At 58.6% G+C, this 25,857-nt stretch overlaps 1 protein-coding gene across 28 annotated transcripts in view; it reads right to left on the bottom strand.

Annotated features, from left to right (window-relative positions):
• Positions 1-25,857, bottom strand: part of CACNA1G (calcium voltage-gated channel subunit alpha1 G) — a 61,553-nt gene that overhangs the window by 5,095 nt on the left and 30,601 nt on the right. For 2 of the 28 annotated variants that reach the window (XM_061176981.1, XM_061176984.1), the window contains exons 14-34: positions 22,975-23,043; positions 21,429-21,513; positions 21,152-21,345; positions 19,930-20,361; positions 18,938-19,038; positions 18,595-18,718; positions 16,687-16,755; positions 16,367-16,551; positions 15,429-15,555; positions 13,836-13,961; positions 13,180-13,269; positions 12,410-12,602; positions 10,550-10,603; positions 5,328-5,479; positions 4,458-4,567; positions 3,621-3,754; positions 3,290-3,360; positions 3,078-3,156; positions 2,862-2,983; positions 2,169-2,522; positions 1,316-1,459 (exon numbers count right to left, since the gene is read on the bottom strand). In XM_061176981.1, the coding sequence (XP_061032964.1) occupies positions 1,316-1,459; positions 2,169-2,522; positions 2,862-2,983; positions 3,078-3,156; positions 3,290-3,360; positions 3,621-3,754; positions 4,458-4,567; positions 5,328-5,479; positions 10,550-10,603; positions 12,410-12,602; positions 13,180-13,269; positions 13,836-13,961; positions 15,429-15,555; positions 16,367-16,551; positions 16,687-16,755; positions 18,595-18,718; positions 18,938-19,038; positions 19,930-20,361; positions 21,152-21,345; positions 21,429-21,513; positions 22,975-23,043 (3,015 nt within the window). Of the gene's footprint in view, positions 1-1,315; positions 1,460-2,138; positions 2,523-2,861; positions 2,984-3,077; positions 3,157-3,289; positions 3,361-3,620; positions 3,755-4,457; positions 4,568-5,327; positions 5,480-10,549; positions 10,604-12,388; positions 12,603-13,179; positions 13,270-13,835; positions 13,962-15,428; positions 15,556-16,366; positions 16,552-16,686; positions 16,756-18,594; positions 18,719-18,937; positions 19,039-19,929; positions 20,362-21,151; positions 21,346-21,428; positions 21,514-22,974; positions 23,044-25,857 lie in introns of all 28 variants that reach the window. The other 26 variants (XM_061176982.1, XM_061176985.1, XM_061176990.1 and 23 more) reach the window with 21 other exon arrangements.

Below are 25,857 nucleotides of genomic sequence, written 5' to 3'. Positions count from 1 at the left end.
GCTCTCCTCCCGCTGGCCTGAACTGGGCACACTGGGTTGGGCCACCACACCACCTGGAGGGCTCACCTGGGATCTGCAGCCGGGCTTCAGTGCCTACAGGACACTGGGGGAGAGTGGGGCCATGCCTCCCAGATGAGCTGACTGCCTGGTCACCTCCTCAACATCCTCCTCTCCCCCAGCGCCCTTCCCCATGAGCTTCCTTCAGGATGGGAGGCCTTGGGAAGGGACTCGCTTTCCCACTGATCATTCTAGGTCATTGCCAGGTTCAGGTCCCTATAGTCTATCTGAGGCTGAATCCCAACAAGAGGTCAGGAGCCCTAGAGGCAAGGTCCCTTCCTATTTGAGGATCACCGTCCATTTCTTTGATCAGGCTACAGGTGTCCCAGGTGCTGGGAACCTGCCTGCCCGCGCCATCATCCATCATGGCTCGCGGAACACTAGGCTTTCTACCTCCAGCTGATACCTGTCTCCTTGCTTCCACTGTGGGTCTACTGGGGGCTTTCCTGCAGTCCTTGACCTAGGAGGAGGGTTGGTGGGGTGCACCTCCAAGTGGAGGGGTGTCAAAGGCGGCCAGAGAGGTCCCAAGAGGAGAAGGAAGAGGACCCCAGAAAGCAGATCACAGTGAAATGGGATTGGGGGAGAAAAGCATGTGGTGCTGTGGGAAGGGCCAGGGCTTGGGGAGGAAGCCAAGTCCTATTTCACACAAGGTCCCTGGAACCCACTCCCAACTGGAGCCTTCCACCCACTCTCAGGACCAGGTCAGAAGCCACTGGCTACGGATAGCACCCATCATGCCCAGCGGTTTCCTTAGCTTAAAAAGCCACCAAACAGAGGACTGGTGGGGGGGGGGGCACTGGATACGGAGAAGAAGGAGACTGTGTTCTAAGACATGTCCCTCAATGGGTTCCCTGGCCACCTGCACTCTCCCCCGAAGCACCTCTCCCCTGGATCTGGTACCTCACTCCCCCTACCCGCTAAGGTCCCACTGCCAACTTGTCTTCTGCTCCATCCATCTCTTTTCTTCCAGGTTCTTTCTTACAATTGCCCTCTCCAGACCCCTCCTCCAAGTATCCTTCTCCCTCAGAAGTGCAATCTCAGCATTCCTACCTTCCAACCATGTGTTCCAGAGGTTGATCTCAGACTGAAGAACCCCTGGCTGCTTCCTGCCAGGCCCAAAGCTCAACTGAGGCCCTGAGGCTGTTCTTTCCCCAGACACCCAGTGGGCAGGAAACACGCCCCCCCTCCCCAGAAGCGTGGCACAGCATGGCACAGCCCAGCACAGTCAGGAGAAGGGGCACAGCACAGGGACAGTAACCTGTGGGTCGGAGCCGCCCGGGCTGCGGGCGGGAGGGAAGGCAGAGGGCGGGCCTCCTGGGCCTGCCAGCTCGTCCATCAGCTTCAGCTCCCCCTCCAGGGAGCCCTGGATCAGCAGGGATATGGTGTCAAACAGCTGTCTGTCCTGGGGAGGACCAGCCCATAAGGGGAGCCAGAGAGTCAGGGGCGTGGGGGTCAGAGGAGCAGTAACGGGAAGTGTCATGGCAGGGGATTGAGAAGAGACAGAGAGAGAGAAAGAGGAGGTCACACGCGTGCACACACACACACACACACACAACAATAACAACAAAGAGACAGAGAAAGAGGATGGGATGTGGAAGGTGGGGAAGAGAGAGGTGTGGGAGGAGGAAGGAGACATGGGAGATGGAACATGAGAAGAGCCCACAGGGGGAGAAGGAGAAGGAAAGAGAAGACCAGGGAAAAAGATTGAGAGATGGAATCAGGCAGGTTGAAGGGTGGGGAAGGAAAGAGGTTTGGCAAAATCAGGGCGAGGGTAAGAAAGAAACAGGAAGGAAACAGAAAACAGCCTTGAACCTAAGAGCCAGGAAGGGGAGTCCAGGCCAAACGGGAGGCACCGGGACGGATGAGCCAGCACGTGTGCCAGCGACTTGCTGGGGCGGCCCCACGCTGTGAGTGCAGGCAGCCATCTCTGGGGATGGCAGGGGCCTGCTCACCCCTCCACATCCAGGCAGGAGGGTCAGACGGTTCAGGAGGAGCCCCAGCGTCTGCTTGCCGCCCGCTCTCTGTACACCACCCAAGCACCGAGCCGCTGAGCAACCGTGCCACCGGTCTCCGTCCCGCACCCCCTGGAGGCGAAGGGGGTGTTTGCTCACCATGGGGTGCTCCAGGGAGAAGTGGGAGACCGCTTCAGCATGGGCTGCGGCGTGTGGGGCCCCGGGCTTGGGGCTGCCAGGGCTGTCGGGGCCCTCGACCCCAGGCCAGAGGAAGGGGCTGCCCAGTGGCGAGGGGGCCTGTGGGCTGAGCGTCTTCATCTCCAGCTCCAGCTCAGCCTCCAGCTCGGCCTCCTCCTTGGCCTCCTTGTTGCTCTCCTCCAGGTGCTTCATCAGCACGGCAATCACCACGTTGACCAGCACAAACTGGGCTGTCAGCACGAAGGACACGAAGTAGATGGGAGAGATGACGGTGTTGTAGCAGGTGGACTCCTGGTCGCAGTCCCGGAGGGTGTCCTGGGGAGGCGAGTTAGAGAGGTGAGGTTGTGAGCACAGTGGACTGAGCCATCCTGGGAAATCAGGACTCTGGTGTCACAGAGCTTTGCAGGGGGAGAAGGAAGGGCAGGAGGAGGAGGGAGTGACGGTGTCCTGGGGGCAGAAGAGCACTAGACACTGTCCTGGGAAGTGTGAGTCAGAGCATGTCCTGGGGAGAGGGAGTTCCAGAGTGTTCCGGCATGGGGGACAGAAGGTTACATGCTTTTATTCACATCCAGTTCATCTTGAGCCAAGAAGTGGGGCTGTCTCCTTGGGGCCCGAGCCAGCCCTGGGAGGGACCTCGCTGCGGTGGGCTCTCACCTTCATAATGCCATTCCAGTTGTCACCTGTGGAGACCCGGAAGAGGGTCAAGAAGGCCATGCCAAAGTTCCGAAAGGTGGCATGGCGGCCCAGGCCCTCACAGGGGTGTGTCTCGTCACACTCTGGAGGAGAAGGGAAGGGGAGAGAGGCCCGAGTTAGTCCAGGAGCCCCTGGGTCTCCAGCCCTGGCTCCTCTGCCCTCCCTACCCCAACTCACCCAAGTCTCCAAAGAGCTCCACGCCCAGAGCTGCAAAGATGAAAAACAACAACATGAAGAGAAGTCCCAGGTTCCCCACCTGGAAAAGAGGAAAAGAAATGGAAAAGGTGCCACTGGGTCTCCCAGCCAGCTTCCCTGAGCCCCCGCCCCTTTGGAGAGCACCCTCTCCTTCCCGAGAGGACCCTTCCCACCCACCCCCACCTCCCAGCTACCTGGGGCAGGGCCTGCATCACTGTGTCCAGCAGCGCCCGCATGCCCACAGCCATCTTCAGCAGCTTTAGCACTGCAGGACAGGACAATGTCGTGAGCTGGCCCCTCTGGGTCCCAGGTCACACAGCTGGTGGAGCCAGGGCCAGGCTGCCATGGCTTCACCCCCACCCTCGGCCCGGCCCCCAGCTTTCCCTTTTGTCAGAGGCTGGAAGAAAGGCTCACGGAACCCACATCCACCTCGTCCCTAGCCAGTCAGAGCTGACCCCTGCCATCTCCCCGTGGGCAGGTCACCTTGGGAGGGCGGCCACGGTGGGCAGGCAGCCGGGCACTGACCTCGGGCGATACGCAACACCCTCATGATGCGGATGATGGTGGGGTTGATGGGCAGTGAGGCGTTGACCTCGATCTCCTCCAGCGTGATGCCCATGATGGACAGCAGCACAATGGCCAGGTCCAGCTGGTTCCACCTGAAAGCCCAGGACACAGCTCCCTGAGGGGGGCACTGCAGAGGAGGGGGCAGTTGTGGCAACACGAGTGGCACATTCTCAGCCACAGAAAGGAGAGTGGAGGTCAGCCTGTCCAGCCTTTCCATCCTGCAGAGAAGCGGTGGTTTATCTACAGTCACACAGCCAGTTGGTGGCACAGGTAGGGAGGGCTAGGACTTTAGCTTGAGGGCCTCTGCTTTTCGTTTTTATTCATTTGCTTTTTTATCTAGCATTAATATGGTATTTGCTCTGTGCCAAGCACTATTTGAAAGTCTTTACAAATAGGAACTCACAATCTTCACAACTCTATGATGTAGATACAGCTATTATATCCCATTCTACGGATGAGGAAACGGAGAGCGATTAAGTAACTTAAGTAACTTACCCAAAGTTACCCGCTTCTAAGTGATGGAGCCAGGATTCAGATCTGTCCAGGCAGTCTGGCTCCAGTCTAAGCCACACTGGTTTTCAGCTCTGCCTTGCCAAGCTCCCTCCCTTCCCTCCCATCTCCCAGGCCCTGGATATACCCCCACCCCCAGCCCACCATCAGCCCTGGGTAGGTCCTGGAGTGGAGTCTGAACCTCCAGAGTCAAGAAAGGTCTTCAGGCACTAGATCCTCCAGGGCATCTCCCCAGGAGAACACACCCTTTTGCCCACTCCCCTACTCCCCTCCCCTCTCTGTTACCTGTCCTGGAAGAACCGTCGAAAGCCAAAGGCCACCAGTTTGAAAACTGACTCCAAGACAAAGATGACAGTGAAGACATAGTTGCAGATCTTCAGAGCCTCGTCCAGGATCTGGCAGGGATGGAGGCAAGAAGCAGGGTCTCTTAAGGCCCAGGGATGATGCCTGCCCTGACCCCTCTATCATTCCTCCCAGATCTGGGAGACAGGGTGAGTCTAAGGGGGCCTTTCATCTCTTCCCACCATGATGGCTGACCATTGGTCACCACTCTAGGATAGAGTAGGGTTCTCATTCACATGCATGATCCAGACTTCGTGTTGAAGGATCTCTCTCCTTGAGGGTCAGTGAGGAGATCACATGAGAATGTGCTGGAAGGCACAGAATGCTAGAACTGGAAGGGGCCTTTTGCATTATCAATTCAATGTCCCTATTTTACAGATGGGAAAACTGAGACGTGGAAGGCAGCTGACGGAGGCTTATTTGACAGGTGGCAAGATCACAGGTGAGGTTTGGAGCTGGATGTTCGCGAGAATTTAAACTCCAGAAGGGCAGGCACTGGTCTGCCTTCTTTACCCTCAGAGGTCCAGTACAATTTAAGATACTCAATAAATATCTGCTGGGTGAAGAAACCAGGTCCTCTACTTCCTAGCTGTGTGACCTTGATCAAGTCAACTAACCTCTCTGAGCCTCAGTGTCCTCATCTGTAAAACCAAGATGAGACCGATCTTCAGAGGGTCACTGCAAAGGGTACAAGAGGACCCCCTCTAGGGCACCCAGCACTCGCCGGAGGTGCTCTGGCTCAGGCTGGGTTAGATTCACCTGGCAGGCTCATGGCTAGAGGTGGGGTCCAGATGGCCAGTCGCTCGCTCCTACCTGGGGCTGCTGGTAGTGCTCCATGGCCATAGTGACCACGTTCAGCCCAATGACACCCGTGATGAAGAGATCCAGGTAGTGGCTGGTACACAGGTGGTGGACGAGGAGCCGGAAGCGGGAGTAGTCCGAGTAGTAGGGTTTGCACTGGGCCTCTGGTGGGGCAGCGGGGCAGGGAGGGGGGAACAGAGCAGCCATCGGGCCCTGCCCCCTGCGTCCCCTCCACCCACAGTCCCTCACAGCCACCAGCCTCTAATGCCAGAAACATTCCAGCGTCATCAGCATCCTCATCCTCCACGCACTGCCCTTTTGGGCAGGGGCAGCTCTCTCAGGGTCACCCCTCCAAGCATTTGTTCTACTGGCTGCAGTTGGGCAAAGAAGGGGTCAGGACATGCAGAGCTCGCCACCCACATTAGACACCAGGTGAGCCCCCTTCCCGAGGCAGCCTCCAAAATCCAGCAGCCCCTGGTAACACCCTCGACTCGATGTTCTGCAGCAAGGCCAGATCAGTAGATGAAAAACAACCGGTCTTATTGGACTCAGAGGAAGCTCCATCAATGGAGAGGTGAAGGCTCTTGCTCCTTCACCAAGCTCAGCCTCTCGAGGGGAGCAGAGGAGATTACACAGAGCTGGGATTTGGAGATAAAACCGGAGACTGGAAATTGGACATCTTGTTGGCTGGCTGCACCAACCCGCTGAGAGGGCCGCCGGGGGCAGGGGCAGGGTCTGGGTCTCCTGAACCCTCATGTGGGGGAGGGAGGAGGGGCGGCCACAGGGCTCTGCTCTGTCGCACCTGAAGGGCTCACCCAGTTTCTAATGAGGCTGTGCCCAGCCTGCTCCTGGGGGCCAGGGCGGCTTCCCCTGCAGGCTGGGCTGGAAGCACTGTCTGAGATCTGTCAGAGGCATCATATTTCTCTTGTAATTAGTGAACCACTTAGTTATAAAAATCATGGTGCCAGAAGGTTGACCTACTAAGCGGGCAGAATGAATCTGGGGGCAGGAGATTACAGGGGGCCCTTCCTCCACATGTGAGGAAAGGCCATGCCAAGTTGGGGATACATGTCATCAGAGGCAGCTGAAAGATTGGGTCCCCAGGCAGCCACAAAGAAAGAAGAGGCACCCCGTTGGGAGGCTTGGGGCAGCCTCAGGTCCCAGACAGCCCTTCCCCCTCAGGAGGTCTAGGGCGGAAGCCAGTGAGCCAGGGCTGCAGCCTCTGAGGACTGCGCCAGGGGCGGCAGGAAGCTTTGGGCTCAGGCCAGCTTGGTTATAACTGTCCTTTCCCATGCAGGACTATTAACAGAGAGGTAAACTGAGGCAGGGAGCGGCCTGGGTGGGCCCCCACCAAAGGCCAAAGGAAGAAGAGTACCCAAGAGCTGCCCGTCCAGCCTCACCAGATGCCACGCACCAGCATCAACCTTGAGGTGTGGATAACCAAGAGGCGGAAAGCCCTAAGTGTTCTGGTGCACCATATGGAGCGTTGGGCCGTATTTTTGTTTCCAGAGATGGGCCAGCCAACCGTGGCTTTGTTTGCTCAGGCAGTCCTCCCGGCCCCCAGGAGAATGGGGGTGGAGTGGCTGGGGTCAGGGGACAACATGAGGGCACAGGTCATCCACACAGCGATGCTATCTGGAGGGTGACTGGGTGAGCCAGCCTCTTCCTTCCTTCCTTCAGTACCCACAGGACCAGAGGGCGCTAGTCGCCCAGCGTTGCCTTAGCAGCTGGAACTCTTTCTCTGCATTAATCTCCATAAGTGCCGAAAGCACTCAATCCCATTATGCTAAAATAGGAATGGAGAATTAACTAAAATGTTTGAATACAATTAGGTTAGAAAAAGTGGCTCCTTATTAGCCCCATTATTAGCTGAGACAATGCAGAGGAGAGGTTGGGAGAGTCCCCCCACTCCCCTGTCACCCCAGTCTGACTGTGTTGGCAGCCCCAGGCCAGATGGAACTGCTGTCACCACCTCCTGGCCTTGCTCTAGGAGTCTGAGGAGCGGGTGGAGGCCCAGAGGGAAGGTGGGGGCAGGACGACTGAAGCAGGGCATCTGTTCACAGCGACCGGTCCCAGGCCCCTGAGGTCTGTACAGAGCCCTTCTACCCTCGGCCTGGACCCCAGACCAGCAGGTGCCAAGGCTGCCAGAAATCCCCCCATTAGAGCACAGGTCCAAAGAGTACCAGGGCCGACCTGATAAGCATCTCCTCGGCCAACCCCTTTGTTTTACAGAGGGAGAGAAGGAGGCCCATCAAAAAGTGAGTTATCTACACATTGTGAGGCAGCAACGGAGCCAGGACCTGAACTCCCAGCCCCAGTCCTTCACCAGCTGCCAGGTGGGTTTAGACACAAAGCCTTGGGGCTTTGGCCCGGAGAGTGCCCTCAAAGAGTTTGCCCAAAGGCTCTTGTTGTTGGGCTCTGGATGATGCCACTCCCCTTTTGCTCCCGGACCTCGGTTCTACAGGCAAGCATCTGGGCTCAGAGAAGAAATTGAGAACCCCTGGGAGGAGCCTTGGGTGGGTGTGCTGCTCTGACAGCTCCAGCTGTAGCCCAGGAGGGGCCTTGACCAGTGGTCACTGGCATGTCGGCAGCCCTGGCCCCATCTCCCTGCCTCCTACCAGTATGAGCTGCCTTAGATGGAGAAAATACCAGAGTCAGACAGTGGGGAGAAGGGCACCCCTAGGACTGCCCAGCGTCCAGTCAGGGGCAGGAGCAGAGGAGAGGTGCAGTAGGGGGTGCAAGGCTGTGAGTGAGAGCCACAGGCACAGTGAGTTAGTAGGGGTCCCCGGGAGCACGAGGCACAGCCAGGGCAGAGGGTTTGCAAAGGAGTGTGGTGGGACTAGGAGGTAGGCAGGGGTCACTCCCAGGGACACAGGCCCCCATGACAGAGGCCACCCTCAGCTGCTATAGCCAGGCCTGATCAGCGGGTCCTGGTGGAAGGAGAGAGGGTGAGTGGAGGTAGGTGCCACAGGAGGCTGAGGGGAGCAGAGCTGGTGCTGGAGGCTGAGTGATCACTTGGGGCTGCCTTGCTTGCACGGCAGCCCTGGTCTCTCCCTCCACCTGGAAGCTGGGCTGGACCCAGGTGTCTGGTCAGGACCATTTTCCTGATAATCAAAGACTCTTCCCTTCTGCCTTTCCCTGGGATCTGGCTGCTCCGCTTCTGCTGGGGGCAGCACAGGGCGGGAGCGGTGCTGGCAGGGAGGTATGGTGCACGTGTTTGATTCCAGCAGCCCCAGACTAGTAGAGGGTGTGACTTCATCCCCATCACACCGTTGGGTAGACTGATGCACTATCATCGCCACCCGCTGTGAGCTGATTGGAGATGCAGATGCTCAGGTCCTACCCTGGACCACTCTGTGAGAACCTCTAAGGTGGGGCTCAGTGGGGAATCTGTGTTTTAATATGTCCTCTGGGTGATTCTTAAGCACGGTGAAATTTGAAAAGCTCTAGTGTGGACCACACAGAACACGAGGTTTGGGAAAGAGGGATATGGGGTGATTTGAGCCCTTGTTTGGGGTCTCTGAGTCTTCATTACCAGCTGGAAGGGTAAAACACTGTTGTAACCAGTCTACATACGTGCCTGTGCCAACAGGAGCATGGCAGAATATCCCCAGAAGGGGGGGTGCAGTGTGAGAGTAAGAGAGTGTTTAGCATTAAGTGGGTGTGTCAGGAGACGGTCTTGGGGGCCATGGGAATCTGCACGTGTTGATTCTTGGGGGAGAAGCCTCTGTGGGCCAGCCCTGTGGTATTTTGGCATGAGTGTGTATGTGTAGACACGTCAGCCTACAGACCAGGTGAACCCGTAAGGGAAAAGCTGAAGGCCACGTCCCCTCACCCTCCTCTCATTCCCTAACACATCAGGAACTCACAGCCTGACTCTGAGATGTGGGGCCCAGGCAATCCAGACACAAAGCAGCTGGAGCCTCCTGGGCCCACAGATGGTCTCTCAATGCCAAACATCACAGCTCAGCACCATGGGGACAGGAGATATCAACCCACCCAGGGCCTCAGGGTGACCTCTCAAATGGCAGCTCAGGGGGTCCCCTTTGATCAGGCAGCCCAGCACACACAGGGCAGCGTCTGCTGGAGTCAGGCTCCTGGGAGAATGCAGAAAAGTGGACAAAGGTACAGCCCATGGTTCCCAGCCTGGATTCCCAATCCCTCAGCAGCCTGAGGAGGCAGCCACATGGGGGTCCTTAGGTTCTTCTCAATATTTCTAAAAGCTTAAAAGAAATCATATGCCTGTGCTAAGACCCCACAAGCTAATTTAATGGCAAAATGGTCTTTCTTTGTTATCATTCCGTGTGAAAGCTTCTGCAGCTCAGAAGCTCTGATTAGCAATTAGATGTGCCGTTGATGAATAAAAACGGTGAAACAAAGTCATTATTGAAGTGCTCTCAACTTCAAAGACAGTCTTTTAAAATGCGGGGTCTGTTGGAGGAGATGACAAGGGGGGCCCATAGGGATGAACAGGTTGGGAACCGCTGGGTGGAGACATCAGAGGGTGTAACGAGGCCCCACAACTCTGTCACAGATTCTCAAAACCCCTGAACCTCTGTCTGGGGGCTGTGTTGGGAGAGCAGGGGCCAAAGGACCAGGGGAGGGCAGGCAGAACCAGGAGGGCCTTCCCAGGGACACGGCTCTCAAAGAGAATGACCCAACTCACTCCCAAATCTTTGGCTTTTGGGGGAGAAGCTTGTGGCTAACTCAGGCCTTTGATTCCTAATTCCTGCTGTTCGTAGCGATGACGTGGCCACCGCAATTACTTGACCATTAATGAGTCTGTTCAATTACTCATCGTCACATTTTTAAAACAAATCCTCTCCCTCTCTGCTCCTCTTATCCTGCTCGCTTGGATCAAAGTATCCCCTTCAGACAAAAGGAGGCAGGAGAGATTGCCGCTCTAATAATCGAACAGTGTGACCTGGGAGGAGGAGCAGGAATGGGAGGAGGTGGCAGGGGGCTGGGAGCTCGGGCCTCGGAAGCCTGGCCAGACAAGGAGGGTCCACCAAGAGAAGCTGGAGGGAGGGGTGTGCTAAGGCCCTCACCTCCTATCCAGCTAGCACAGGCCTATGGGGTGCCATGGAGCCTGGCACCCCAGGGACCCTTACCCCTCACCCTGAGAGGACAGAATCAGTGAGCCATGGAGAGGGAGCAAAGAGGATGCCGGCACGCATGAGGCGGGCCTGACTGCCCGGGCCACACCCTGGAACCCACCACCCCAGACGCAGTACCTGGCGCCGCGCTGGCTGAGCTGCCGGAAGCAATTACATCGTCCAGCATTAGATCTAAAAGAACGAAACACGACATCGGTCACTGGCCGGACCAGGTGGGCTGGGCAGGGCCCCCTCAGCAGCTTGCTCCCCGTGGGCTCTGACCCTCACTCTTCCTATGAATAGGGCGTGCTGAGCAAGGGTGGCTTGTCCTGAGTGCCAGCCCCAAACTCGGGCACAGGGCACTTGAGGAAGCTGAGCAATTCGGCCAGCTCATCAGGGTCACAGGGGCAGGGAGTCGGAGGCATGGGGAGGGGAGGAAGCCTGTCCTCAGAACAGATGTCCACTCCTACCCGCGCTGCGGCCTCAGCAGCACCTGAGAAGGCTGCAGACCCCGGAAGGGGAGCCAGCTGGTCAGGCAGGGCCACGGTTGCCTCCTGCCAAGAGTTCCATCTGCAGATGTCCTGCTGAGAAGGCAGACTGCAAGGAGGGGCGGAGTGGGAGCATGGCTGCTGGGGGCAGTGTGCCTGCTCGGCCTCAGCCGTCCACAGGGAGCCAAGACGGGACCCCTAGCCCAGATCTGCTGCCCAGAGGCCAGTGTCCCCTCCCCGTCCGCTGGAGCAGCCCCGCCTCTCACAGGGAGCGTGGGCTCTGTCCCACCCAACCTCCCCCACACCCCCCTACAGCCCTCCCCTCGCTCCAGGTGCCCTCACAGGTAGCAGGAGGTAGAGCCAGGGGCTGAGGGGGCACCGCAGCCCCCAACCCTCTTGGTAGTACTCACATTTCAACAAACCAAAGGGAAAACTCAGAGTACCTCATGCATCTTATCGGCATAAGAAAGACAGTTGTGAAAGGGTAGAGAGAGGAGGGGAAACCCACAGACCAAACAGAGGCAGACACACAAAGGCTTAGAGAAACCCACACATAAAGACACTTAGAGAGAGTGGGCAGTGACTGAGAGAGAGTCACACAGATTGTCGAGTACCAGACAGACAGGCAGGAGCCCTGCAGACGGGGAGGGGAGCCAAGTGCAGACACACCTGCAGACACACGGGGAGACAACAGGACCCGCACGCCTGTCACCCCTCTGTCCTCCCTGGAATCTGGGTGTCTTTCGCTTAGCCTCGGCCCGCCCATTGGCATGAGAGTGTGAGGAGGGAGGGGGTGGGGACCTCACCCGGCCAATGGCAAGAGATGTTGGAGATCGAAGGTGAGGGGCTGAAGGGTCTAAGTCCAGAGCGTCATGACCTTAGAGTTCCTGTGACCTCAGACCTTCCCTGAGCTGAGGGAGTATTTTTGTACCGCTTGGCAAAAAAAAAGGACAGTCAGGAAGCCAGGGAGTTTTGCTGGAGATAGGGAGGAAGGAGGGGTCTGGGGTTTGCTCACGCCACGGTCCAGCTGTAGGTTCTGCTGAGGCCTTGCCCAGCAGCTACAGACACTGGGTAGCCACAGGCTGAAGATGCTTGCTCGCCAACACTGGGGCAGGCAAGGCTGGCACTTGGGCCAAGCCCGGGGTCAATGGGCACTGGCACGGGGCAATGCAGCAGGATTTTCATCCCATGAGGCTCCTCTCAGAGTCGAGCTGGGAGGGACCGTGCATCAGCTCCCACCTGGCATCATCTGGGGAGCACAATGCTGAGACCGGGGGCCCCGCAGGGGGGTGGCTCCCCTGCCCTCACAGGGCTGAACTGGTCTGCTTCATGCAGGCTCTAGAGGCTGACATGCTCTCAAGGGGAAGGAGGAGGGGAGGGGGTGGGAGCATCTTCTCCCTGCCCCAGCCCCAGCCCCTAGCCCCTAGCTCCCTACAGTCGCAAGGCCAAGGTCAAGTACGACTCAGAGAGATGTGGAAAGACTACCGACCAGCCATCTGCTTCTCCTTACTCCTTCTCTTTTTCTCCAATCTCCGTAGACGCTTCTCCTCCCGCCGCCGGGCCTCCTCCTCCTCCTGGTGCTGCCGACACTTGTGGAAGTTCTCCACCACCACGCCCACGAACATGTTCAGGACAAAGAAGGCCACGATGAGCAGGAACGAGATGAAGTACAGCAGCATCCAGGGGTTGTGGTTCATGATGGGCTGGTGGGGAGCAGGAAGGACAAAGTGGAGACATTAGCTCAAGGGTAACTGTCACAGGTGCTGTCCTACAGCCTGCATTCCTTAAGACAGGGCCTGCACACTCAGTTACGCAGACCCAGCAGGCGATGTAAATGAATGATGTGGGTTTGGTGTTAGGCAGTAGGGAAAGGTGGGGACTGTGGCAAAATATAGAGAGTGGATGTTCTATCCAAAAGGGGCAGCTGCTTCTTTGATTCCGCTGACTCCTGCCCTTCAGGAATTCAAGCCCAGTGTTTCCAGATCTTTGGACTTCTCCTGAGCAGGCCCAAATCCAGATTTTCACGTAAAATTTGTCAATTTTTAACTGCTTACCACTAATTCAAAAAAATTTAAATATGTTGCAAGCCAATAAAGCATGACCGGATTTGCCTGCAGGCCACCAGTTACAGCCTCTGCTGTAAGAGGTGATGCCTCTTGGATGGCGTTTTGCCAACCTGCCTTGCTGTCTTTCTGTCCAAGCCTGCGCCCATCACACCTGGAGTTGGCCCATGGTGAGTGACCTGAGCGCAAAGATGGATCCTGCCCACCTCAGCCCTACCTGCTGGTCCACACCGACAGCATCCAGCCCATCATACATGATATCCACCCAGCCGTCTTTAGAGGCCAGCACGAACAGGGACATTAGGGCCTGCGGGGGGGGGAGGAAAGGACCACTTGAAACCTAGGATGCGTGGCCAAGCCACTCACCACTTCCACCCAAAGCACCTCCTGGCAGTAGCTCGGGGGGACCCTAGGCCTTCAGAGTCACACTCCAGGCCCCGGGAGAGCTCTCTTTCCCAAGGCTCCTTGGCTGCTATGAAGCCAGAAGAGCTGTGGGAGATGACCTCAGCCAGGTAGAGCAAGGGACCCCAGAGTCCTGGAAATCCGGAAACCAAAACCAGGGTGGGGCAGGGAAATAAACCAGCAAAACTGAGCGAGCTATTTCATTTTCTACATTTCTGTTTCTGTGAATGTGGAGTGAGAAAAAGAATCATCTTGACAATATGCCTGCACCTTGTACCGTGCGAAACAAATACACACATCATCTCACTGTATCCTCACTACTCCCCTCCAAGGAGACCCCATTAGGACCCATTCACTAGCTGATGAAACAGAGGCGGGCCAGTTGCCCTGCATGCATCACTAAGCAGGGACTTGTGTCCTCCCCAGACTCCTGCCACCACTCCCACCTCCACCTTGGAGCCTGGGGCTCACCTGGCCGAGGTTGTCAAAGTTGTACTTGTGCCGGACCCACCGGTAACTGGCCTCAGCACAGTCAGACTTGTTAGTGATGTTCCTGGTGTCCTCACCCTGGCACACGAAGAACTTCCCTTTGAAGAGCTGAACACACACATACCCGGAGACAGAGAGGAGTGAGCTGTGAGCACAGGAAGCCCAGACCAGCCCTGGGGCTTAAGAGCTCTGGGCACACCCTGGGTGAGGGCCAGGTGCTGGGGCAAGTCAGAGAAACACTGACAGGAGCCTCCCCTGCAGGCACCCCTTTCTCGGGGCTCCTTGGAGCAGAGGCCCTGGAGAGGAAGGAAAGGTCCTTGGGGAGGGCACTGGGAAAGGCTGGAAGGAGGGGAACAGTCATTCACTTTCTACAAAGGGGGAGGCCCGTGATTCTCCAGGTGGGGTCCCTGGGCCAGCAGCATCAGCATCATCTGGGAATGTGCTCAGGACCACCCCAAACCCAGTGAGTCAGATACTCTAGGGCAGGGCCGAGGGATCTGGATTAACGGTGGGGGCGGGCTAGGTACTATGGACCCCACTTAACAGATGAGGAAAACCGAGGCTCAGAGAAGTAAATTCACTCATTAAGGTCATACAACCAGTAGGTGGTGGAAAGGGGGCTCGAGCTCAGGTCTTTCTGACTGGAAAGCTCACCCTCACTCCAGAACAGACCAGGCTATGACTGTGGGGAAGGGATTTGAGGGACAGGAGGACCAGGGGGCCTAACTAGGCCAAAAGTAAGGGAAGGGGAAGGGGCACCGGGTGTGCAGAGAGGCACCATGCAGCCCTGGCAAACGTACACCAGAGTGGTCTCTAGAGCCAGAGAATTCGAGGAAACACAAGAATACCCCGTCCTCAGGGCAGACTGGATACCCCAAGAAGCCAAAGGAAGGGATAGGGATGGGGGTAGCCAACCAGGAGCTCCCTCCGGCCCAACAACAGCCATCTACGCTGCAGCTGAAACATCTGGAGCCTGGGGCGAGGCGGGGTGCTCCGGAAGAGCAGGACGGAGGGGCTCCCCTGGCTCCCGGAGGCGCCTGCTGAATCCTGCAGGCAGCTCCCTTTCTTTTTCCTCCAAAGCCAAGTTCCCTCCCTGGGACAGAGGCCAAGTTTCCCCAGCAGCCCCCACTTCCTGCCTCGTCTGGGGTCTGCACCCGCCTGCCTGCCAGCTCGCTGCTAACCTGGCCCAGCTGCCTGGGCCCTGGATCCCCAGGCCTGGCCTGCAGCCCACCCGCTCCAGCAGGGAAGAAAGGGAGGGGATCCCTGAGCAGACTGTGGGCCAAGGCCAGCGTCTGCGCTTGGAGTGGCGCGTGAGAGGGCAGAGTGGCAGCCTGCGTGGGCACTGGCCGGAGCCCGAGGCCCTCTCCCCTTGGTGGCCTCTTCCAGGCTCCCAGTTTTCTCCAAAATGCCCAGGAGGCAAAGGGACCTGAGGCCTCGGGCTTCGAGGGAAGCATCCCTATTTATTCTTTTCTGGGATAAAGGTGGCGGCAGCACCTGGAGCCGCAGCATCCCGGGGCCAAGAGGAAGGCCACTCCTCACGTTTCTGCTGACAGCTGGCCCCGGACCCCCACAAACCTGCACCCCCAGGATGCCAAAAATGATGAAGAAGGCACAACAGATGACCACAATGTTGCCAATGGGCTTCAGCGAGGACATCAGCGTTTCCACCACCAGCTTCAGCCCCTGTGCCCGACTGATTACCCTGGGGAGGGAGGGAGGGGGGTAAGAGGGGTTCCCGGCTCAGACACTCCCTTGCCCCTTGCCCTGCTTGCCACTCCCTCCCATCTTGGCTCACTGGTCCCCATCCTGGGCTCTAGTGGAGGGAAGAGGCTGACACTCTGGGCTCACAGTGCAGACATCCCCACCCACCCCCAGACCTCCACCTCCACTGCCAGGATGTCAAAGTATTACCTGATGGGGCTGGGGTGCTGATTCAACCCAGGGATGCAGTGTGTTGTGGGGATGGGGAGATAAAACTTGTGCGGAGCACGTAGAGGGCAGGCAGGGACGGAAGGGGTGGGGAGGTGGATCATCACAGCCAGGAAAGCCCTCGCTGGTCAGTCAGTATCCACCCCATCCACGCCCCCACCCACGGAAATTCCCGACTCTGGGTGGGGGTCGGGGTGACTGCCTTATTGGTGAGATCCCCTGCTACAAGTGTTACCTGGTGGGTAGTCCCTGGGATGGGGGTGGGGAAAGAGGGGGAAAGCGGGAAACAAAGTCTGTCACTTCACGGGGAGGGCCAAGTGTCACCCCTGAGGGTACCACCCAAGGGAGAGCTGCAGCTGAAGGATGTGAGGGTCCTGCCTGTGGCCACTTGTACTGTGCCCTGCAGGAGTATGTCACATGGGGGGGTCACTGAGGGGGTGCCCGTGGATGGAGACTGCTGGGGCCGCAGTTAAACCCAGTGAGAAGCGATGTCTGGAGTGGGGGACAGGGCTCCCTGTGGGGTCACAGGCAGGAAGCAGGGGCAGGTGGGGTGCCGGCCGTTGGGGTGTGCCTGCCCGGGGCACCTGAGCGGGCGCAGGGTTCGCAGCAGCCGCAGCACCCGCAGCATGCCCAGGATCTTGGTGCCGCTGTCGGAGACCATGGACACCAGGATGTCGATGATGGAGATGAGCACCAGCAGCCCGTCCAGCACGTTCCAGCTGCTGCGCAGGTAGGCCTGCTCCCCGAAGCACCAGCCCAGCGCCACCACCTGAGGACGCCCGCGCGTCATCGGCACTGCCACCTCCCCGCAGTCAGTCCCCAGCCCTGCCCTCCATTTGTGACCCAGGCTCTCCACCCCCACCGAGCGCCAGATGGCTCCAAACCAACGCCGACCCTGCATCACCTTCACTGTCATCTCAGCCAGAAAGACTGCGGTGAAGATGTAATTGGAGAGGGTCAGGAAGATGCGTTCCTGTAAGAGAGAGCAGGCAGGTGTTGCCACTGGGAGCCCCTCCTCGGGCCATGTCTGCTCTGCACACGGAAGCCAGGAACTGCCTCCAATGTCTGACTCAGAACAAAACCCCCCACTCTCCCCAGCAAAGCAGACAATCTCCTTCCTGCTCTCCCACCCACCCCCCACTCAGACACACACACACACACACACACACACACACACACGGAGCCAGCGTCAAGCCCCCTGACTCACTTGCAGCTCTGGCCACAGTCCCAATCTTGCCCCTGAACAGAACTGCCCCCCACTACCTTCCGGAGTGGCCTTGAGGGGAAAGTGCTTCCCACCTCAGTGCTGTCATCTGAGCCCCATATCTCAGGCCCTATTCACCAATTCCTTTCTTAAAACTGGAGCAGGATTTAGCTTGATCTCTTGACGCCCCATCCTACTCTCCTCTGCTCCACGTACTTTCTTTCCTGCTGTGTGCCCCAGAAATGGAGCCGCAGGGCAAGCTGGGGGCCTCAGTACAGGCTGTGCATCCCCAGGCACCATATTTATGCCAGGCATAGGGTGAAGCAGGGCAGGAAAGAGGGTGACCCAATCCGCTGATATCTGTGGGCTGATTCCATCGTTGGGTGGCCAAGAGAGGGGTGTAGAGAGCTGGAGAGGCAGCAGGCAAAGTGTGAGCGTCAGAGGGAGTGAGAAGCAGCGAGAGGGGAGAGGGAGAAGCACACACGTGACAGAGCTAGAGATGGAGGGGCTGAGTGGGAAGGTGGGGGAGAGACGTGGCCACAGTGAGCTCTGAGGCAGGGCCCTGGGCAGGAGGCAGACGAGGGGGCCAGTGTGACCAGCCACCCTTGCTCCAGGGGTGGGGGTCCCCGGAGCTGTGCTGTGCTCTCTCACCTATTCCCAGGCTTGCCCTCCACTCCCCAGGCTCCCTTCACCACCACCACCACCACCACCCCCCAACGCTGGCCTGGCTGGAGCCCACCCTAATGGAAAACAGAAGCCCCAGCAATGTCGAAAACTGAACAATGGTATGCGAGGCAGCAAGGAGGGGCGGAGACCACCTCCAAGCTAGTGGTGAAAGATGCCAGGAGGGGCAGCAGAGCCCCCCGCCCTTCTAGGACCTGGATCACTGTGGGGCGACAGGCTGTGACGCCAGGCTGGGGAGAGACAGCTCCCAGGACCGGCTGGGCCATCCTGAAGAGGTCAGGCCCAGGGGAGTATGTCCAGATACGCCGGTCCATGGCCTCTCCTCTCCTTCCGAGGAGGACTGGCAGGTTCACAGCCAAGCAGCAGTGACCAGCGCTCCTCCAGACGCCCCTGAAGCCCTACATGTTTGTGACCCGGCAGTACCCTGAGGTACAAAGGGCAGCTTCCCTCCCCGACGCGGCTCCGCCAGTGGGGCAGACAGGGCAGGACGCCTCCCCGTCAGTCACCAGGTCCTGGAGACCCTCTGCCACTCAGCCCGGCCAGGGCCAGTCTCACTGTTGGCCTCACCATGACACTCACTGACTCACATACAGGCCTCACAAGCCCCTGGCGCATGAGAACGGGCCATCTGCAAACAGCTGGGTGCGACGAAGCTCACTTTTCCCCAGGCGAGGAGCAAGGCCCACTCCCCCAACTGGCTGCTGTGTCACAGAAGGGAAACGGAGGCCGGCGAGGGACACAGGAGGCATCCTGGGGCATCAGTTGCACGGGTCAGAGTCAGAGAGATTCCTGGCTCCCTGCCTCCGTGTCTCTCTGGGCCTCCCTGCCCGCCTGGCTCGCTGCATGCGTGCTAACCCGCTAATCCGGGAGGGTTGGGTACAAAGCAGGCGCTCAGCAGCCGCTGTGTCAGCCCCAGTGACTCACAGCACTGTGGGGGTCGATCTTGGGGCGCTCCATGGCGATGGTGATGCAGTTGAGGAAGATGATGACGAGGACCACGTGGTCGAACATCTTGTGGGTGATGATTCGGTGACACAGGAGGCGGAACCTGCTCCGGGACAGAGGCAAAGCCCGAGTGGGGGGGAGGGGGAGGGGGACAGCAGTAAGGGGCACTGCCCCTACCCATCCTGGGCCCTCCCATCCCCAGGCCCCGCTCTCATCCTCCCCCACGTCAGGGGACACTTCTAGCATCCCTGGGATAGAGTCGCAGGAGAATTTCCCATGAGAAGGAGAGGTTGGGGTGCAGGTCAGGGACCCTCTTGCTGACCTTGACTGAGGAGGGAAGATGTAGGCAGACCAGGAGTCTCGCTCCAGGCAGCAGGCAGGGAGCCGGGCTCGGACCCACGCTCTCATCCTTTCCCCTTTGCTCTGTAGAAGGATGGCCCGGGATGTGAGCAGGGTCAGGCCTCCAAGTTCCTGATCCCTGGTTCCTCAGCAGCCCCGTGGCCCTCACTCCTAGTCTACCCTCTCCACTCTGGCCCAGCCCTATGCCTGGCTTCTCTTCCTGTATTCTTAAAACCACCTCCGCATCTCCCCAAAACCCCCCTCAGTCCCTGAGCATGCCTCACTTCCTTCATCTCCCCAACCCCTCGCTTCCCCCAGGCTCTCCTCTCTTCCCATCTCTGCCTCCAGCCCAGCCCCCTGCCTGTGTTCCCTCCTTCCCTCCCCGCTGGGCTTGGAAGCCACATCAATTATCAGACACTGTCCCCATCACAGCTGCCTGTTCGAAGACACACCTGGCATGAGGAGACACTGGACCTTTCTCCCATGCTAACCCTGGGGTCCCAGGTCCCTGAGCCCCATCCCCAGGGTTAAAGGTGGTGGTGAGGGGGTTGGGAAAAGGGTGAATGGGTAAAAGTGGGTGTGAAATCAAGGCTTGTGATGAGGTAGAGATGAGAGAGGGGGACAGAGGAGGGTATCAGTTTGGAGAGATGAGTGATGGGTCTTTCTGAGTCACAGGGGGAGGGCCATGAAAGATTCATACACATCTGCCCGAAGCCATTCTTATCCACCAAGGATGCAGAGCCGCAGACCCAGGCATGACAAGGATCTGGGGCTTGGTGGGATGGGCAGAGGGAGAAAGGGGCTGTTTGGAGCTTGGCTTCAGGGATGATATCCCTTGAGATCCTTTGGGCGTGATGGTAACTCCCCGAATGCCATACAACTGGGAGGGGGTTGTCCAGTCCTGCACCAGGTCAGGCACAGCTCCCCTCACTCAAGGTCAGGGGTGAGAGGTCACTGTGCCCACAGGGGCCTCACCAAGTTGCCCTCGTCATCGCCATCGTCCCCATCCAGTGGGGGATCGTCGGGCCGCAGGGCCCGGGTCAGGCGTCCTGGAGCTGACTTGCCGTTGCAATCTTGGTGCTCAGAGGCCGAGCTGCGGCCGCTGGCTGTGCGGTGCAGCCCGGGCACCTGCAGTGTGTCCGGCAGGTCAAAGGAGCTCTTAGCTTCCCGCTCCAGGGAGCCCCTGTGGCGGCGGTCACTGCCCGCTGGGCTGGTGCGCTCCTCTTCCGAGCTCTCCTCCTCATCCTGGCTCTCCTGGCCCTCGCCCGACAACAGGGACCTCCGCTCCCCACTCGGGCTCCTCCGCTTCAGGCTGGGGGCGCGGCCCAGGCTGTTCCGGCTGGAGCGCCTGCTAGCCCAGCTGCTCGCTGCACTCCAGGGACTGTGTGGGGAGCTGCGGGTGCTCGGCTGGGGGGCGAACAGAGGAGAGAGTGGTCTCAGCCAGGACCTCATGGCCCCACGCCCCTTCACGTGCATCCTGGCTCCTGTGAGCCTCTCTGGCCTCACATCAGGTGTAGAGGTATGAGCAGGAGCCCTGGACCTGGATGCCTGGACCCACACCATCTGTGCGACCTTGGGCAAGTCATTAACCCTCGCTGTGCCTCAGTTCCTCATCTGTAAAAGCGACATGACCCTAGCACCTAGTTCTCATTGAGGTGAGTGGCAGTGTAAAATCACAGTGAGAGCATGGGCCCTGACACCAACCTCCTGGATTAAAATGCTGGCTCTGTCGCCTGCTCACTGTGGAGCTTCCCACAGATCACTTTGGCAATCTGAGACTCAGGTCCCCGTCTGAAAAATGGGGATAATATTGGTACCTGCCAGATGGTTGCTGTGAGGATCACATGCATTAAGAACACTTATAAGCAATGTCTAGAACGGTGTCTGGCACAGAATCAGTAACTGGATGGGGTTTGCTATTATTAAGATGAGGTATTCCCTCCCATTTTACAGAGGGAAATGAGTCTCATCCAAGGACACTCGGGGAACAGAAGAAATAGAATTAGAACGCTGCTCTTTTGCCCCCAAGGCCGAGGCTCCTGCGCCTGCCTGCATTACCAGCCCTGCTGACGCCCCCTGGGCCTTGTCCCCCCCCCCGTGGCTCAGGGGCTGTCTCCTTGGGCCTGCCCGTTCCACCTCTCTTCCCTCCTGATGTCTGAACATCTCCCAGTGTCGGGCCCCCACATGCACCCCCTACCGGTGACTTCGTCTCGTGGGGTGCCCCCGGTTCGGCCGACCCACTGCTGCTGGCGCGGCGGGACGCAGGGCCCAGAACCTCGGCCAGGCCAGTGCTGGAGCTCTTGGGCAGCGACATGGGTGTGGCGGCCGTGTGGATGATGAGAGGGGGCAACAGGCTGCTCCGAAGCTCCGGGGGCTCTCCCAGAGACACCACTGCCGGGGGAGAGAGAGGGAGACCCTGAGTCCACTCGAGGCTGGCCTAGAGCCGGGGGCTGCCCCCGCAGAGAGATACTCACAGGCCAAGCGTTTCTTCCTGTCCCCATCGCCATCCAGGCTGGGCGAGAAGAAATCGGGCTCTGACTCAGACTTGGTGGCATCTCCCTAGGGTGGGAGAGCAGCGGGCCATTAGGAACCTGGCCGGGCAGGGGTTGGTAGGGTGGACCGAGGTCTCCCTGTCTTCACACGCACACACCACATATAGGCCACAAGGAACCAGCAACCACGGCACGAGGCATGCACTGGCTCAGGCCAGACCACCCAGGCTTGGGGCCCAGGGCTCTCAAGGGCCTGTGATACCTCAGAGAAGGCCACGGCTATCCCCAGAACCCACAGCACAACCATCAAGGCTGGGACTGGCTTCAAGAGTGGCTGAGGGGAGAGGGGATAGCCTGGCAGGCAGGTGGCACAGGCCAGAGGGAGCTGGGGACCTGAGTGAAGTAGTCACTAGAGCCTCATTTCCAAAGGCCACTTGTGCCCTCTGCTTTCCCTCCATGGCTGCCCTCCCCTGAGCCTCAGACCCAAGGCCCCAGAGAAAAATTGAAGGACCCCAGACAGAGCAGCTAAGCCCAAGGATGCCACTTCAGTCCCTCTACTTCTTCCCTCCATCCTCCCCAAGCCCCCGCCTTCTCCCCTGGCCCCATTTTTACCTCTCTCCCTGTCTCTGGGACAGTTTTTTCTTCCTCCTTAGCAGGTCAGTAGGTTCCCCAGTAATTACACACTTCTCCTTAAGAAGTTATTAAGAAATACTTGATTGCTACTTTTGATAAGGACATAAATATTGCGTAATTGGCATCTCAGGGGATCATTTTCATTAACTCAGTTTACATCCCTAACGAGGCCTTTAATTATCAAGTGGGATCTCCAGGGGGCTGCTTGGGATGTGCAGCACCATGGGGTCCCATGGCAACCCTGGCTTTGCCCGAATTCTGGTGCCAGTGCAGGAAACAGCAGGGCACAGGCTCAGTGTGGGGGCCAGGGGAGGAGCATGGCCCTGAGTACCTGCTGGACCTCCTGGGTGGTCAAGGGGCCAAAGACACAGAAGTCGATTTTAAATTCTGGTACATTCTGGCAAGAGGCACACCCACCCCCACATCCTCCAAAGCCTTGTCCTGAGCTGAGACAGCTTGTGGGGTCTCCAACAGGGGCTCAAGGCAAGGAGGAGAGGAGAGAGATGGGGGAGCACAGTCTGTGGCCACAGATCCCAACTTCACTGAGGCCCAACGACCCAGACTCCTCGGGGACCGCAGTGGAGGTACACACACGCGGTGTACCACACACGTGCACACAGAGGATTCTAAGTCCCTTCCTTCTCCGGCCCAGCCACTGGTCTGGTGGGACGGATTGGCGCCCTTTGCGGGTGAACAGGGCAGAGGCAAGGAGGCCCTCCCCTCAAATGTCCTCAAGGGGGAAGGGACTTAAAATCAAAGCAAACCTCACGACACCAAGGACCACCATGGCCACCACAGGTTGCACAGCAGCTGAGCGTGAACACAAGCACAGACACGGAGGCAGAATGGGGGCGTGGGGCACGGGGGGCATGCCGACTCATGATCGCATACCTACCCCCTGGGAGTCGACAGGCAGCTGAATACAGCTTAACTGTCCACTCGCATCTTCCCGTTTGCTGATTTCCTACAGGGAGAGGGGGAGGCAGGGGACGGGCGCTGGTTACAGGCGCCGGGCTTTCAAACAGCAGCAATGTCGAAAGAGGAGGAAGAAAAGGAGGGGTGCAAACCCAACAGTGGGGGAAATGAGACATGGGGTGGGGGAGGAGAAGAAAGGGAACAGTATGGCCTTCCAGAATTCAACCACAGGCCCTGGAGCCAGAATGAATCTGAAGGGTGAGGGCAGAGGCCACAGAGATGGGAACAAGGGCAGGGAAGGAGACCGAGCCCCCCATTAATCCTAATAATACCAGCTACCATTCACTGGGGGCGTGGCAGGCATCACACAGCTGCTTCATTAACACTAGCTTACCTCCTCTCCAGGTGGGAAGGAGGTGCAGCTAGCACCATCTTAGAGGAAGCACCTGAGGTTTGGAGAAGTTAAGAAAACTGCCCCAAGTCACACAGAGACTAAGATGCATCTGGGCCTCGTACCTGAGTCTGCAGCTCACCTCTCACTGGCTCTGAAGCAGCTGGCCGGGAGGGTGGGAAGGAGGGCTGGATGGAAGTCAGAGGTGGGGGAGGAGACAAAAGGCCGGGACCAAGAACAGGCCTCTTCACTCCTAACTCCAAATCAGAATGCTCCTACCAGGATGGGATGTGACAAGTAACACTGGGATGATGGCTGCGATGTTGTTTGATATCAGTGAATGGCCTCACACAGGGCCTGCTGCCTGTTCATTTAATTAAGTGTGCAGATGATAAATATACAGGGACTCAGGGCGCCGCCCCCTGCAAGTCAGAGTATAAACAGCCCAGCTGGCCTGGTCCGCTAGGCGACCCCCTCCTACCTCTTGGCAGGGTGGCAAGGCCAGCAGGGGGCCACCCTTGAGGCCTCCTGCTGGTGACGCCCAGCAAAATGGGGGTGGCCACTGCTTCCACTGAGGTAGGTTGCCTCGTTTGTAAAAAAGCAGGTCATCACAACAGCAAAAGCCAGCCTCTTCTGCCAGATGGTGGGGCTCCCTCAGAGCCACATGTGTGCCCCCTGAAACTCCGTACAGCTGAGGGCAGGTGCCTCTGGAGGTGTCCAGGCCACTGGTACTGAGTGACCAACCTCCCCCCCGACCCAGGGGTTGGCAGGACAGCGAGCAGCTGGTCCAGCTCCTCACACGGGCCCTTCAGGGCCACGCCGCTGCCCACCCCCTTGAAGAGGGGTTGATCCTGAAATCCTTTCTCCGTCCCACCCCAGACCCAAAGCATCATGCCCCGAGTCAGACTCTCTCCCAGGCACTTGTCGAGGAGGGTATGGCCCCAGGCCCTGGCCAATCCCTCATGCTGGGGCAGCCACAAGCCCCCAGCAGGGCCAGAGTGACCAGGCCAGGCCCAAAGGCCAGGCTGCTCTCCATTCCCACACGCAGCCGTTGCCGCTGCCTAGCAACCAGGCCGGCTCAGCGGCTCTCGGTTTAACAAGGTGTCTGCTGGAAAGACCAGTGATGGGGGGTTGCTGCCTGTGCTGGGCATTTCCAAGACTGCCGAGCTGGCTGAACGGCCACTTGAGGGCGGGAGATAGGCTTGGGGTGTTTTCCATTTCCACAGAGTTCCATAGGAATTTTTCTGCGAGAATGTTAGCTGTCAGGAGCTGTGGTTTGGAAGGGGCTGAAGGACCCCTGTCCCCACTCAGCTCCTCTTCCCACAGGCCAAGAGCAGTGGCCAAGTGGTGGGTCTCCATACAGACCTTGATTCTTGTGGGAGCACGTTGGCACCCTTAACCCTTCAGGCCCCAGGGAAACCCCAAATAAATGTGCCATCTCAGGGAGAGTACCAATGTCCCTCCCTCCCATCAAGAGGCCCAGCCATCACCCAAGGCAGGGCCTGCCTTCCCGACCTGCTGCCCTCCCTGCCACCCAGCGGGGAGGAAATGAGATAATGGGTAACTACGGAATTACAACAGGAGGAGGCCAGTGTGGGAGAGATACACCCGCACCCACCAGCCCAGCCCAGCCCACGGGGGAACAGCCTTCCCTCGCAAGGCTGGGAAAGAGTCAGAAAATAGATTTTTGTTTTTCCACCGTGTGCTGGGTATTTATAGACCAGGCCGCAGCGGGAGTTTCCATCCGGGTCACCCGGAGAGAACTGGACCGAGAGCTTCTCCTCACCCAACCTGGAGCATTTCTAGGTTGAGTCGACCTGCCCTGTGCTAGGCGCTGGGATGCTGGGCTGGGCCTGGGGCTTGGGTGGGAAGAGGGGCTGAGCTAAGGGAGCGGAGCGGGGTGCAGCCCTTCAGGCAGAGGCTGTGTCCTGGCAGGGCAAGGGCGGGGTCAATGTAAATCAATATTAATTGATGACGCTGCCTGTGACGAAGGTGATGGAGACTGGGCTGGAAATAGGATGCTCATCTCTGCCATGCCGGCAGCTAATTGGGCTCATTTCTCACCCTGGGCAGCTCAGCCCTGCCCGGGCGCTGGTGGCATCTTCACCAGCTCAGCCAAAGCTCAGATGACTTGCTTGCTTCCCCCACCCCTCGGCTCAGATGGGTTCCCTCCAGATGTCCCCGAGCGCACCTGTGCTCAGGGATCCAGCTGCACCGTGTGTCAACACTCATCCCGTCCAGCTCTCTAGGGAAGCACCTAGCCGGCTTTGTGGGGGAAGCCCACTCGGCAGCTAACCTTGGATCCAGAGACGCTCTGCCGCAACAACCACCGGGTCTCTCGAGCGCCGAGGGGCTGCCTGAAACCCAGAACTCCCACTCCTAGTTTCCCAGCCTAGTCTGAAGGGCACATCCTGCAGAACCTCCCAGGACACCACAGCTCCAGCGGGGCCACCGATTCCTCCTGGAAGTGGA

The sequence above is a fragment of the Eubalaena glacialis genome, chromosome 19, assembly GCF_028564815.1.
Source record: "Eubalaena glacialis isolate mEubGla1 chromosome 19, mEubGla1.1.hap2.+ XY, whole genome shotgun sequence".
In the NCBI taxonomy this organism is placed as follows: domain Eukaryota; kingdom Metazoa; phylum Chordata; class Mammalia; order Artiodactyla; family Balaenidae; genus Eubalaena; species Eubalaena glacialis.
This window is presented reverse-complemented; position numbering and strand designations above follow the sequence as displayed.